Source organism: Manis pentadactyla, chromosome 13 (assembly GCF_030020395.1).
Source record: "Manis pentadactyla isolate mManPen7 chromosome 13, mManPen7.hap1, whole genome shotgun sequence".
NCBI classification, from domain to species: domain Eukaryota; kingdom Metazoa; phylum Chordata; class Mammalia; order Pholidota; family Manidae; genus Manis; species Manis pentadactyla.
In genome coordinates, this window is record NC_080031.1 from 65,483,974 (window position 1) to 65,499,425 (window position 15,452).

Consider the following 15,452-nt stretch of genomic DNA (forward strand, 5'->3'; position numbering starts at 1 on the left):
CCTTTCGTGGAGAAGGAAGGGGTTCAGGTGGCATCAGAGGGGAATGCTGTGGGTGACCCAGGGTGGCCTCAAATGAGAGGTTCCTATAGGAACCTGGAGTTACCACGGGAGCCTTAGTTGTGTGTACAAGTGGGGGAGCTCAGGCAGGGGCAGGGCTCTGGATACGCCTGCTGCCCTGACGCCCTGTGGGGAGCACAAAGGCCGCCGTTCTCTCCCTGACACCTGTAAGACTCATTCTCACACAGGAGGAGACAAAAGCAACACATGATCCGTAAAGAGGAAGCAGGGGGAAAGGAAAGGCCGAGACATTATGCATGTTCACAAAGCCAGGCACCTGCTCGAGGCTGTCACACCAAACGTTTTCCCTACTTGCAGCTTGCAGCACACGTGTTCTCCTTGTCCTGTAGGTGGGGTCACCGCCCCGAGGGTGTCCCTCTCCACTCACTCATTCCTCCACCAGCCATTCACTGGGGGACTAACTCTCGCCAGACCCTGCCTAGCAAGGAACCCGGGATGTCAAGATGAGAGAACCAGTTGTTCTGGGGGACTCAGTCTGATCACACGGGTCTGTATCTTTGACAATGATTTCTGTTCTGACCCAGGCAGCTGTCAGAAAATAATTTACAAAGCTAGTTGACAAATGGAAGCAGTGCTGTTCATTGTCAAAAACGAATGGGAACAAGTGCAACTGCCAGACAATCGCCAAATCCCTACTTCAAATCTCTGTTGTTCCTAATGTTTCTTCAAATGAGTGGCAAATGTAAAAATATTATTGCATGGCACAGTTCAGAAAATGCTCACTTAGATGCACTGATGTGTGCCTATCAGTCCCTGGAGATGTGGCTTATTTGGGGACAGGCAGGGCTTTCTGCATTGCCCGGCCTGAGCTCTTGGGCTGTGTGCTGTCTTCCTCCCACTTTGCTGCATTCTACACTCCCAGACAAAACAGAGAGCCACGGCCCGGGTGGATTTCCCTTTCCCAAGCTGGCTGCGTTTCAGGATGCATTTTTCCTAGCATCAGTGAGGTAATTAAGTGTTCTGATTTAAAAAGTCTCATATGGGGAGTAGTCACCATTAGGTCAGCTCAACAGAGGTGGGGGGGAACATACGTAGCAAGTAGCTGAGAGCATGTTGGGCTACAGTGAAGCCCCATGTTAATAGAGTATCTGGGAATGGTTGAAAATGACCCAGAGACCATTCAAGCACACCCCCAGATATCCGAGTGCCTGGTGGGTAAGGCTATGAATAACAGGAGTTATTGGAACTGGTGATTCAGCTCTGATTAGAAAGGAGACCAAAAAAGCTTTAAAAAATATAAAATTAACCATTCTTTAAAACATGCCAAGTGTAGTCATGGTGTACGTCCCAAATTTGTACTTTCCCACACGGATGGGCCTTTTCCATAGACAGGCTGCAGAGAGAAGAAAGGGCAGTATTGTTTTTGCCCTGGAATTGGCTGTGTGCGTGGAAACCCCTGGTACGAGCAGCAGTTAGCCACGCTAAGTTGCTCTGCTTAATGGTGTGATGCTGAGAAAACTAACATTCTTGCTCCTAGTATCTTTATATATATAAATTGAGAATATAAGTCCTATTTCCAAAAATATTTAAAAAGTCTTACTACAGAGAGTTGATGAACCAAAGTAGATCATATAGATAGACCGTGCCAATATAGTAGGTCTCAATAAGTAAATAGGAATTTAACAGTAGTGATTATTTCACACTTTTTCATGGGGGGAAAGTGGGCAGTAAGGGAAAGGGCAGGTGTGCACGGTTAGCGTGCGCCAGTCTACAGTGAAAATGGTGCTGGGCAGTTCACTCTCCCCCGGTCATTGGTTAAACAAGGAACTCCACTGAGAATACTGGAAGCATGCATTCTCCGCATTTCATGAATCCAGCAAGCACGTGTTAAGTTCTCGCTGAGTGCCTTGCTGTGTAGGAGGCACTGGTGAAGCAGCATGGAGTAAACAGAAGTCTTGTCCTGACCCTGATGGAGCTGACAGCTCAGCATGGGCATCAGTGACACAATCACACAGATGCGTGAAACGACAGCTGACCCCAGGGCGCACCGAACAGAGGCGCTGCCACAGGCTCTGGGGGCAGCCAGGGTCCCGTGAGGATGGCCATGAGGAGAGAGTCGTCCAGGGGAGGTTGAGTGGCAAAGATGACCGTCGTGCCTTGGAAGAACTCAGCTGCGCAAATCCCACATCCTGGTGAGTGTGAATTTCACTGGACTTGATTTCTCTGCCTCCCAGTAGCATTATTTGAGCTTATTGAAAACTGAGGGCCGCCTCTCCTAGCCCTAGCCCTGCGCACATCAGGGAGCCGTTTTGCTTTAGCCCTGGATCGGTCAGTCCAACTCCAGCCAGGGCCCCCTGCACGGGGGAGAAGAGGCCAGGTGGTCAACCCCAGGCGAGTGTGCAGCCTGCAGACGGCCAGCTTCCTCGGGCTCGGGGGCTCCAGACCTGAAATGCACAAGTGCCCGCCTCGGGGGGCCAGGCCAGCCGGAGAGGCTCCGAGGGAGGGCAGCACGCGAGCTCTGTCCGTCTGAGTGGATTAGTGGATTCAGAGGCCTCCTGTGGGTTCCTAGACGTGGCTCTGCAGCAACTGATAAGAATTCAGGCTGGAGCCGGGACGCACCTGGAAGTTTGGAGTTTTGGGGCCTAATTCTGCCCAAAGGTAGGTTTCGTGTGTCACCCATGAAGAGAAGCCCATGCCCAAGGCGGGTCCTAACTCACCTCCATTCCTGCTCTACGCCTGTTGCAGACTTGTGAAAACGATGCTGAGTTTGATGAAAAGCAAGATCTGCTTTTTCACCTTTGAAAGTTGGATATTACATGTGGTAGGATGGTTACTTCCCAGTTCGATGCTTTGAAAAATACACGTGGATTTTTCCATTTTAGACAATGTCAGCAGCCCCCCAGAGTGATCTCCATTGTACTGACTTCTTCCATGGCATTTAAACATGTTCTCGTGTGGCTCGTCTCCACCGAGTGGAGGTGCAGCGTCCCCCCTGGACCCCTCTCCATTTCTGACAGCAAGCTGGCATTTGTGGGCTCTTGGCAGTACTCGGGACAGGTGGGCCACGTCGGTACCTTCTCCCTGTTGTCTAAAATCCAAGATGACAGGGACGGCTGCGGGCCCCAGGCGCCCGGGGCTCCAAGGGGAAACCAAGAGGATTCTGGCAATCCCTTGCTTGGCAATCACTTCTGAGTTTTCCACTGAGACCCAAACACTGAGAAAATCTTTCGGCTCGTTGGCCATCCTTCACTCTCAGCGCTTTCCCAGTGCATGGGCTGCACACTGACCCAGGGCTGCCCTCCCGCTGTGGGGGCGTCACGCCGGTGCTCTGCGCACTTGCTGACCACCGACTCACCGTGCTTGATCTGAGATGACAGGGATGACTGCAGGTGGAATCCAGGTTTTCATTTAAATAAATGATAATTCCAGCCTTCAGCTGGGCAAGAGCAGTGATGTGTCACGGGGCAGAGCCTCTAAAGAACTCCTCTAAGATCTCCTGTCACACACACAGCACTAAGAGAATCCTGGGACAGGCAACTTTATATTGTCAACATTAGTGCCTCCTTCCCAAGTCCTCCAAACCCCCACGCCCCCTCTTCCCCTGCCGCCCCCCACCCCAGACAGCTCCACGAAGCTCTACTAAAGCAACATATGACCCCCCCGGGGCAGACTTCCCCTCTCTTCTCCGCCCATGTTGCTACAGAAAGAAGTAACTACGTGTCTTTGGCAATTCTTCCGCAAAGTGTGTGGAGAAGGTCGGCAAACACTGAATGATGATAAGGGGGGGCAGGCGGGGTTCCTCTGTCATCCTTGGTGCTGGGACCCCGGTACAGTGAGGGGCAGGCCTCTGGTGGGGCTCACACGCTCCCTGCTCTTCCTCAGCAGGCTCCGTGGGGGAGGCTGACCTGGTGTGAGCGGCTTTGGATGGTTATTTGGGGAAACAAGCTGACGCTCACTGGTATTGTCTCTGTTGGGGAAACAAGGACGCTGACCGATGCCAGAAAGTGGTGTTTGAAGGGGCTCGTGCGGTTCCAAGAAGAGGCAGGGAGAGCAGGAAGTGTGAACCTGTGTGCCACCCGTTGACTGACTTCCCTGTACAGCAGATCGTCCCCATCTGGTGCCTTGTTACCCCTGTTGGGTCACAAAGACCTACCAGGAGGCTGTGGACGGACCCTCCCCTCATCTCTGATCCCCTGGCCGCAGGGGCCCTGTGGCCACTTCTTCCCGGAATCCTCCCAGCAGACGGCTGCTTCCCACACCGGCTCCTCATCCTTGTCCTCCGGCAGCCCTGTTGCAGGCAGGCACCCGAGAGCCACGTGGAGCTGTCTAGGAGTGGGGTGGGGGGGAAGAGGGGGTGCCGGTGTTTGGAGGACTTGGGAAGGAGACACTAATGTTGACAATAGAAAGTTGCCTGTCCCAGGATTCTCTTAGTGCTGCGTGTATGTGTGTGTGTGTGTGTGACAGGATTCTTAGACGTGCATGTGTGCATGCGTGTGTGTATGTGGGGGTGTATTTCTGTGTCCAGAATAAATTCTCAGACTGGGAAGTTTCCCTCTAGGAGACGACACCTGTTGCTGGTCCTCTGTCAGATGCCTTAGTGCATTCTGGACCAGAGGGGCCTGATTCGCAAAGCTGGCTCCTCATTTTGTCCCTTGGGGGGGCAAGTCTCTGTTCTGCCCTGGGGCCCACAGGCCCACGTTCCTTGTGCCCGGCTAGGCTGATCACAGAGGATGTGCCCTCACAGGGCTCCTCTGCCAGCCGGCCTGGGACCCGGGCCACCATGGAACAGCTGGGTGGACTTCCCCGGGGCAGCCCCCTTGGGTCAGCAGCGCCGGGCACTCTGATGGCTGCCCTGTTTCCTGTGTTGACCTTGTGACTCAGAGAGGACACCGAGTGCGCGCTAATGACAACCATCCCTCCCTGAGAGTGCGACCTCTGTGAACCCAACCCCCACCTCCCAGCCAAGCCACACGTGTGCAAGGGCACCACATGCTTTACAGGAGTCTCGGGGCTTTGGGGCAGTGTGGGGCCATTTCCCTCTCTTCCCGGAGGCGGCAGGGTGTCTGTCTGTTTCCGCAGTAGGGCTGTCTGAGCCTCACTGGCACCTCGATCACAGCAGGATGTGGGGTGTTTTAATCGGATGCTCTGAGGACATCGGCTTTCTCTTGGTGGAATCATCCACCATTCCTGGCACAGAAGCTGAGGCCTCTCCCCTGACCTCTGACCTTCTCTCTGCAGTCGCTGCAGTCCCCCACCGTCCCCACTGGCCTGCCTGATGTGATGTCACTCTGGCGTGGCAAACATCGAAATAGGTGACCTTGGCCACAGGTAACACCTCTACAGAAAATGACCAACCTTGAACCCACAGCCGCTGATTCAAGCCCATCCTTAGCTTCCAGTGCTCGTGTGGAAGAAACTGTTGTGTTAGTGATACCCGCCCCCTCCCCAGCTTGCTGGTCTCCACAGGGCCATGATTCCTTTATAGCTTAGGTCAGGCAGCGTGCACAACCCTTTTTTATTTTTCAAATAACTTTTTATAATGGAAAAGCATAATCCTATGTGAGAGAGGAGGGAATAGCATAATGAACCCCGGGTACCCATTGCCCAGCTCCAACAATCATCCATGCACGGCCAATGTTTCCTCCATATTCCCACCTGCTGCTCTGCCATCTGCTGGATGATTTTAAAGTGAATCCCAGATATCAATCATGTAACTTCTTCGTGATTCCTTCAGAATGTATCCTTATGAGACAAGGACTTTTTATAAACATAGCTATAGTTCTATTATCACACCTAAAACAAATAGTAATTTCTTAATATGTTCAACTACTCAGGCTTCCCTCATAGTCCCATGATTTTCTTTTTCCATTTGGTTTTCTGAATCAGGATCCAAACAAAGTCCACATGGCATATTAGTCGGTAACACTTTTTTAAGCCTTCTAAATGAATTATCTGGCCCAAAGTGTCGCTAGCGCTGCTGCTGACTCCATTGTTAGTGTCATTTAACCATTTATTTATCCCTCATATTCTAGTTCCTGTGAACCAAGGATTAGATGGTCGTGTTCCATCAGGTGTGGGTGGCAAGAATAGCTCGTGGGTGTGTCTGTGCACCTCCTGTTCATCACAGCGGGCGGTGCACGACGTCAGTCTTCTCTTTTCTGTGATGCTAAGGCTGATTCGTGGGTGTAGGTGTTGAGGGTCTGAGTCTTCCCTTCTACAAAGTTTAGTTCCCCATCAGCTAATGGGTTTATCGTCTATTAATAATCATTAGGCAGATCAGTGATTTCATTTGGAGCCTCTCTTTATTTCCACATTTGTCAGGTGTAAAGTCTTCTCTAAAGAACTTGCTTTCACTACCCGAGTCGCTGGCCATCTGGGCTGGGGGTGTCTTGAGCTGTTGGTCAGTTGCCGCAATGCTTCAAAGCCTTATTAAAAATGTTTGGACCCCCATGGAGCCCTACTATACCCAGGTTTACCAGGAGATTTGGGTAGGAATGGGTTTGATGAGCTTCATCGTCTATAAAATCAGGAGTGCTGCTAAAAGAAGCAAAGCTTTGGAACCTTCAAGTCCTGCGCCTATTCATGGTCATCATTAGCCAGACCTACTTGGGGAATGCATCAGATGGAACGTTGTTCTGGCTGAAAATCTCAGCAGGCTGCTAAATGGGGGCACAGGCGGCTGCCATGCAAGGGTAGAAGTGCCGCTCCTTTTGTGGCATGAATAAATGCACCTGAGACGCTAAAAAAAAAAAAAACTTGCTTTCATCAATTACAACTCAAGGAACAGTGCACACGCAATACTTTTTAAAAAGCAGTTACCAGAATAATGATCTGGTTCTTTAGAATGCTCCAAAGGTGACTGGTGAGGGTTTTTTAAGGTCATTATAAACTCCTGAATTTTAACAGAGATGATGTGTAACAATCCAGTACAGTCATTATTCTTTTTGATGCTCATCTTGTTCCATCTTAGGCTAGGCGAGTGTATTTGTTTTTTATATATTTTTTAAATTAAAGTATCATTGATATACACTCTTATGAAGGTTTCACATGAAAAACATTGTGGCCACTGCATTCACCATATTATCGGCTCCCCCCGCCACCCACCCCCCCCGCCACCCCATTGCAGTCACTGTCCATCAGTGTAGTAAGATTGGGCGAGTGCATTTAAGTTGCATCCTGTGTCCTCTGGGCTCGACCACAGTAGTTTTCTCTGCTTTCTGGTTATGACAAGGTATAGCAGATCCGTCTTACACATTTCCTGTTCCTGACCTAGAGTGAGACATTCCTCCGAGGAGATGTGATTCTTTTTAGTAGGAAACTGGTATTTAGAGGCCACACCAGCTGTGCCCAGGTTTTGAAGACCTTGCGTGCATAGTGATGGCCCTGGGAGAGACAGACACAGGGGCAACCCGAGTCTGTGCAGGGTCATGGTCCACCGCCCATGCATAAACAAAATAATCCCGCCTGGACTCCCTCAGACGGGGTGCACATTCAAAAGCCCCTTAATTTTCGCTGACCTTGCCTGAGTCCTAGTTCTCATCTGGGATGAAGCGGGTTTACCAACAATGTTAGATTCTTTCCTGTCCCCCAGCTGGCACGGGCTTCTGGAGCGGGAGGTTCACTGAGGCCCTGGCAAAGGATTCTGCAGGGCTCCTGGGGTTGCTCTGGCCAGGGCTGCCCAGACCAGTCCTGTGAACCCTGTGGGGCTGCCCCACCCCTTCCAGAATGGTGCCTGCCTTTGTCTTTGCACACACAGACCTCCGAACTCAGGACTGCTGATTTTGTTGCATGGAGTTGCCCACGACAGAGTCCTGTACCCTCACATCGACCACAGAATAGACCCACAAGAGATCTATTCAGCAGTGTCTTCGGTGGCCTACCATAGACCCCCCAGTCTGTATCCAGGGCCGGGACAAGCTTTGCCTGTAGCCCTTACTGATGCCGCCCAGCACCCTCAGCTGTGTGGGAGGCCTCAGGGGCAGTTGCCCCGCGTTTATCAGGTGGGGCAGCGAAAAGGAAGGCACGTGATGGAGAACAGCCAGTGACAATTGTGAGCCCAGAATGGGTTTATAGTTTAGCAAAGGTAATCGCAAATTGCCCAAAAGCCAGTCTAAGCTTCCAGACTGTTCCAGTCTGTCCAAAGGGAAGGAAAACAGTTCTGGTTGTTATATGTAGAGGAATACCACTGCCTCTCCGCTGCCCGCCTGGCCTGGAGGGGCCTCCACGGCTCTGCCTGGTCTGTGATGATGCAGAGTTGCCCTCCCCGCAGCTCTTGGATATTTTCTCTCATAAATCTCAAAATTGACTGAAAAAAAAAAATCCTAACATCAGCAGCCTTCAAGCCCTCTCTGAGAATAAAATGCAGTTCATATGTCTGCTAAGTGTTACTTATTTGCAGCTCGGTTGAAAGTCACAGATGCCTCCTTTCTGTGCCCTGGGTGGGGAGCGGGAGAGCACGGTGAGCGCATGGAGAGCCACCTTCATGCAGGACAGGCCCCTGCAGCAGAGCCTTTCCCTTTCCTGCCAAGCGCTTCACTGCCTTTTGCAAACACAGCCTCCTGAAGACCAGGGAGCCAGATGAGGTCGACCAAAATTTTAGAGTAAGAAAGTACTAAAGGACTTCAGCACACTCTTTTTTTTTTTTTCTCTTTAAAAGTTTGTGAATTTTTACAAAATTAAAGTATCATTGATATACAACCTTATAAAGGTTTCACATGAACAACATTGTGATTTCAACATTTACCCATATTATCAAGTCCTCATCCCCCTGCCCCAATGCAGTAACTGTCTATCAGTGTGATAAGATGGTATAGAGTCACTACTTGTCTTCCCCATGCTGTTGTGCCTCCCCTGTGAACCCCCACATTATGTGTGCTAATCCTAATACCCTTTAATCCCCTTCTCCCTCCCTCCCCACCCATTCTCCCCCTCCCCTCCCCTTTGGTAACTGCTAGTCCCTTCTTGGAGTCTGTGATTCTGCTGCTGTTTGTTCCTTCAGTTTTGCTTTGTTCTTATACTCCACATATGAGTGAAATCATTTGGTACTTGTCTTTCTCCACCTGGCTTATTTCACTGAGCATAATACCCTCTAGCTCCATCCATGTTGTTGCAAATGGTTGGATTTGTTTTCTTCTTATGGCCAAATAATATTCCATTGTGTATATGTACCATATCTTCTTTACCCCACTCATCTACTAATGGACACTTAGGCTGCCTCCATATCTTCGCTATTGTAAATAGTGCTGCAATAAATATAGGGGTGCATGTCTTTTTGAATCAGGGATCTTGTTTTCTTCAGGCAAATTCCTAGGAGTGGAATTACTGGGTCAAATCATATTTCTATTTTTAGTTTCTTGAGGAACCTCCATATTGCTTTTCACATGGTTGAACTAATTTGCATTCCCACCACCAGTGTAGGAGGGTTCCCCTTTCTCCATATCCTCACCAGCATTTATTGTTTTTTATCTTTTGGATGTTGGCCATCCTAACTGGTGTGAGGTGATATCTCATTGTGCTTTTAATTTGCATTTCTCTGATGATTAGTGATGTGGAGCATCTTTTCATGTGTCTGTTGACCATTTGTATTTCTTCTTTGGAGAACTGTCTGTTCAGATCCTTCCACCCATTTTTTAATCAGGTTGTTTTTTGGGTGTTGAGGTGTGTCAGTTCTTTATATATTTTGGATGTTAACCACTTATCAAATTAGTCATTTATGAATATATTCTCCCATACTGTAGGATGCCTTTTTGTTCTGCTGATGGTGTCCTTTGCTGTACAGAAGATTTTTAGTTTGATGTAGTTCCACTTGTTCATTTTTTATTTTGTTTCTCTTGCCCAAGGAGATGTGTCTAGGAAAAAATGGCTCACGCTTATATTCAAGAGACTTTTGCCAATGTTTTCTTCTAAGAGTTTTTTTGGTTTCATGACCTACATTCAGGTCTTCGTTCCATTTCGAGTTTACTTTTGTGTATGGAGTTAGACAATAATCGAGTTTCATTTCTTAAATGGAGCTGTACAATTTTGCCAACACCAGTTGTTGAAGAGACTGACATTTCCCCATTGTATGTCCAAGACTCCTTTATTGTATATTAATTGGCCATATATGTGGGGGTTTATATCTGGACTCTCTATTCTGTTCCATTGATGATCATTTTTCTTTCCAGTGAAATAAAGCAAAGGTGAGGTGTCTGAATGGAGCCAGGGCACCAGGGCCAAAGACGGGGGCCTTCCTCCATGCCCTGCCCCCCACAAAACTCGGCTCCAAGAGGACTTTTTGAGACGTGCTAGCAGATAGTATGCTACACTTACCCTGACTCCAGGCCCCTCTCCCCTCTGTCCCCAGTCACCCCTGGAAGTGCTAAACAAGTGAGAGAATGGGTGGTGGATCTGAGGAAAGAATATAAAAACCAAGGAACACCAGGGGTACTGAAGGTGTGGGTGTAGGAAGGCCACATGCCACACCCAGTGTGCATACACATTCTCCCTTCTGTATGGGCTCTGGGTGGATCACTGCCTGCTCACCACACCCCAGAACACAGAGAAGAGCAATGCTGGCCCAGGGCCACTGGGTTAGCGGGGTAACACTAGAGCTGTGTTGCATCTGTGCTGGGGAAGGTGCAAATAACATCAGTGCAAGCAGGTCTGGTTAGTCCCCAACCCTCTGTGCTTCAAAGGCAAGCTGGTCACAATCCAGGCAGATGGGACCTTGAAAATGGAGATCAGGCTGGAGGCATGGGGATGTCCCCTGAAGGGCAGAGTCGCCTGCTGAGGTGCAGCAAGTGGAAAGTTCGCCCACCCCCTCCTCTGAGCCACCAGGTGCCTTGCTGCCCCCCACCCCTACACATCATTAGCCAAGGTGGTCAGGAGCCTAGGAGCAAATGAGATCACAGGAAAAAATGATGAGACATGAAATAAGATGGTAGAATTCAGACCCAACATAACAGTAAAATACATGTAAATGGACTGAACCCACTAATCCAAAGGTACACATTTTCAGATTAAATTTTAAAAATAATATTTAGCAGTATGCTGTCTCTAGCAGACATAAAAGAATATAGAAATGTCTATGGACTAGTAGAATATTAGAATGTTATATTTTGGGAAGAGGAACACTATTTCAAGAAGATATAATGACAAAGATAAATCTGTAAACATTGCTTCAAATACATAAAGCATCTACTAACAACTAGAGGGAGAAATAAATAAATCAGCAATTGTAATCAGAAATTTTATAGGCCTTTCTCAGAAACTGACAGTGAAAAAAATAGAGACAGGAAGACATGAAGTACACAATTAATACACTGTAGCTTCTTTATTTGTATATACATATATGTATATACAGTTGCAGAAATAAAGCATGTATTAAGCCACAGAAAAAGCCATAATTTCAAAGAATCAGCATCACTGAGACCATAGTCACAACACAAAAGAATAATATTCCCTACCCCATGCTCATTTGCTATAAGCTAAAAAGTTCACTGCTAAATGATTTTTGGGTTAAAGAAAGAAATAGAAGAGAAATTTAAAAATACTTAGAACTAAAATATAAACATTGAAAAATTTCAAAAATTGTGGGAGATAGCTCAAGTAGTACTTAGAGGTAAATTTATAGCTTTAAATCACTTATCCAAAAACAAAAACAAAAACGGATTAAATAAGTGAATTAAGAAAAAAACCAAGAAGGAAAGCAATAATAAAGATCAAGCTAAAATCAATGAAGTAGAGGACAACACGGATTAGAGGAAAAGATGATTAAGAAAGTTTTTAATTTATTCTTTCAAAAGATTAATGAAATACACCATTAATTCAGACTGGCTAAGCAAAATGAAAAAGAGGATGGAAATAAAACACCGACTGAAGAAGGAAATAAGTACAGACTGAATGAATGTGAGGAACATCTTCAGGCCCCACCAGAGTCTTGACTGGGACAAGGTGGATGTCCCCACTGAGAGGTGTCAGCACTGGGGAGTGGTGAAGGGGACATCTACCCAGGGGAGGGGATGGTGGTGGAGACGAGAGATGGGTTACATGCAGAGAGATTGATTAAATAAGTAAATCAAAGGACAATGGAAACCAAGTTTCTCGTGAAAGAAAAGGAAGCTATAAATATGGAAATAGGAAATCGAGATTGGACTCCGTGGTACCGGATTAGAATCAGTGGTATTGGTGTGAACTCTTCATTTTCAATAAATGTATACAGAGAGGTATACTAAATAAGATTTATCCAGGAATGAAAGGATGGCTTAACAGCAGTGTATCTTACTACATGGATGAAAGTAGAAAGTCACATACATTTCTCTATATTATTATTTAGTATATTTAATTATTATTACTCATTAAATATGTTATTTAAAATAATGTAAAAACTCACAGAGTACTAGAAATAGAAGGGAAACTAAAGTCAACGAAATTATACAAGAAAAATGTTTAGCAAATATCAGTGGTGGAGAAACTTTGAATCTTCTTTAAGACTGGAAAACCAGCAAATATGCCTGCTAGCCTGGCTGCAATGGAGGAATCCTGGGGAGCCTGGCCTCTGCACTCAGACAGCACAGAGCAGGCTTAGAAGGGGCTCAGCAAATATGAGAACTGATACATAGGTTGGCAAAGGAGCTAGTTCAGGAGAGCAAGTGTTTTTCTATACTAGCACTAGCCAACTAGAAAATGGAATAGAAAAAAGATATCATTTACAATAGCAACACAACTATAAATTATTTAGATATTAAACTAACAAAGGATGTCCAAGAATTTTACAGACAATGGTTAAAACTATTTTTCAGACACACAGAACAACTAAATAAATGGTGTTATGCTATGATCATCATACAGGATTGCTAAAAATTGTAAAGATGTCAGGTTCCATGAAATTAATATATGAATTCTACATGAATTCCACTACAATTCTAATAAAAATTCCATGAAGACCTTTTAAACGACTTAACAAAACTATTCTCAACTTTATACGCAGGAATCAAAGGCTTGTTTATAAATAATTAAGTCAGTTTTGAAAAAAAGTAGAGTGAAGTTGTCAGGGACTGGAGAGGAGTTGCATATTCCACTGGAGATTGAGACACACTATGAAGCGGTAGTAAGAAAAACAGTGAGGTAATTCGGGGACCAGAGAGGTAGACTGAAGCCATAGATTAACAGTGCAAATATAGACCTGTGTTTACATGGAACTGGATCAAGGATGCTGGTGAATGAAGCTATAAATACAGAAATAGGAAATTGAGATTGGACTCCATGGTACTAGAGGATAGGTGAATGAAGAAGGGTAGATGGCGAGGAAAACAGCTGACCTTAGGGATGTGAAGTTGGATCCCTATCTTATATGCAGAGGTGAATCCACATAGCTCAAAGGCCTATGGGTGGTACATGAAGCCATACATCTAAAGGAAGAAAATATGGAAGGACAAAGGACTTCTAAAGTTTAGATAAGACCACCCATCATACAAACCACATGACTAACCACATCTGACTCTGTCAAAGCTGTGGATTCCCATTCGACAAAATAGACCACAAAGTTAAGAGTTGAACAAATGAGAGACTTTGCAACACATCAAACCGATCAGGGAAACGACATAGAAAAGAAAGCCAACCTAAGAGGAAAAATAAAGGGAAAATTCGAACAGATATAAATATTAAGACACAGGTTCCTATGATCAGATTGGCTAAAAATGAACAAATAAACAATAACCAGTGGAGGAAAGGATGTGGAGAAATGGGAACACTCAGCCTTGGCTTGGGGGGGGCACTTAAAGTGGGACAGTCCCTCTGGAGAACAATACAAAAACTTGAAATCAGAGACATCCGCATCCTGTGCCCCAGCATTCCCACTGAAGGCACCAACCCAGAGGGCCTGTCCAACAGGACACCAGGAGAGGAGGACCACGGTGGCCGCCACAGCACCACTGGATGGCCCAGGGAGTTGCAGTGACATGAAGGGGATGGAGCCCCAGGCAGCCACCAGAAGCAATGAACTAGATACACGCGCAGTGACACAGAGAGGTCTTAAAAGCACAATGTTAGGTTTATGTAAAGTTACGTTATAGAGTCACAAAACGGTATGTTTTGCAAAGATGCATACATATTCGGTTTACATATCAAACATATCAGAGCGAGTGCCTAATGAAGGAAGGAGATGAGCATGGAAATTAGGGAGAAGGGAAACATATTATAAATAGAGGCTGAGAGGCATCAGAGCTTACACGCCGGACTCCAGCTGGGTCTGAATCCCAGCTTTGCCCCTTACTAGCTCTGTTACCTTGGACAAGTGACTTAACTTCGCTGGTTAAGCTCCCCGTCCAGAAAAAGGGTCTGGTAGCAAATCTCTAAAAATGTCCCCAAACAATTTTGCCCCACCCCTTCCCCTGTGCAGCAGCTCCTCCCACCAGGAGGTGGGGCCCGTAAGTGCTCTGACCAATAGGATGCAAGGAAGGAACACTCGGGGACTTACACATTAAGCAGGACGGATGGCCCTTCCCTCTTGGAGCCCTGAGCCACCATGGAGAGAGGCACCCTTGAAGCTGAGATGCCACGTGGAGAGAGAAGGCCACAGGAGGAGCACCTGGGCTGCTGAGACACCCAAGTGCCATCAGAGGAGGCACTGCCTGGACTGCCTAGCTGAGCCTCAGCCAATCCATGGAATAGAGAGTTGCAATAAAATGGAGTTTCGCAATAGCAAATTTTGGGGTAGTTTGTTAGGCAGCCATAAATAGATGAGGTCGTGGCGAGGATTTAAGGAGGTAATTTTCAAAGTGCTGAAGTGCACATGGCTCTTAGGAAGAGTCTGGCGCTACGTACATATGTGTGGGTTAAAATCGAAAAGGGACCTATATAGGCTGATGGTGACAGAGCTGTGTCATAGACTACAATGTATGATTAACCCAATTCTTTGCACTGGTGTTCACAAATAAGATACAATAAAAACCTCTGATAGGGTACATATATTCATTTCCTTGATAGGGTAACTGTGGCCCTCATAGGTGAGAAGTGTGTCCAAAAAGGGGAGTTTCTCAGAACGAAGCAGAACTCCTGGAGCCTGTCTTCCTCTGTTGTCTTTGTGCACAGAATTCAGAGCCTCAGAGAAGGCACTTGATGTGCAAGCTCAGTGACTTGGGAGCCCCTAATTTCTGGGAACACAGACAACTGATGGACTGTATTTGTTTTCTTCTGTAGCACTGGATCCAGAACTAGCTAATTTTTCATCTGTGATTAATTCTCAATAAGCGGTAGGCTCCCGCATCAGGAAATGCAAAGAAAATTGTAGTAATTCAAAGATCTCCATCAAGTCATTGCTTTCCACCTCCAGGAGATCTCTCACTGTTCTTTTTACTCTGGAGCACAGTGTGCCCCCCAAATATCTGTTGATTATTTAAAATCAGTCCCTCTTCTTTTTAAAAGGATTTAAAACTATTTGTTTATGGTCCTGCAAA

At 46.7% G+C, this 15,452-nt stretch overlaps 1 protein-coding gene across 1 annotated transcript; it reads left to right on the forward strand.

The window, feature by feature from the left end:
- The first annotated feature begins 6,398 nt into the window (after positions 1-6,398).
- Positions 6,399-6,635, forward strand: LOC118921429 (ATP synthase subunit ATP5MJ, mitochondrial-like). Its single transcript, XM_036903206.2, has one exon. It carries the CDS (start codon positions 6,432-6,434, stop codon positions 6,612-6,614), a length of 183 nt encoding a protein of 60 aa, XP_036759101.2. The 5' UTR covers positions 6,399-6,431; the 3' UTR covers positions 6,615-6,635.
- Positions 6,636-15,452: the final 8,817 nt, after the last annotated feature.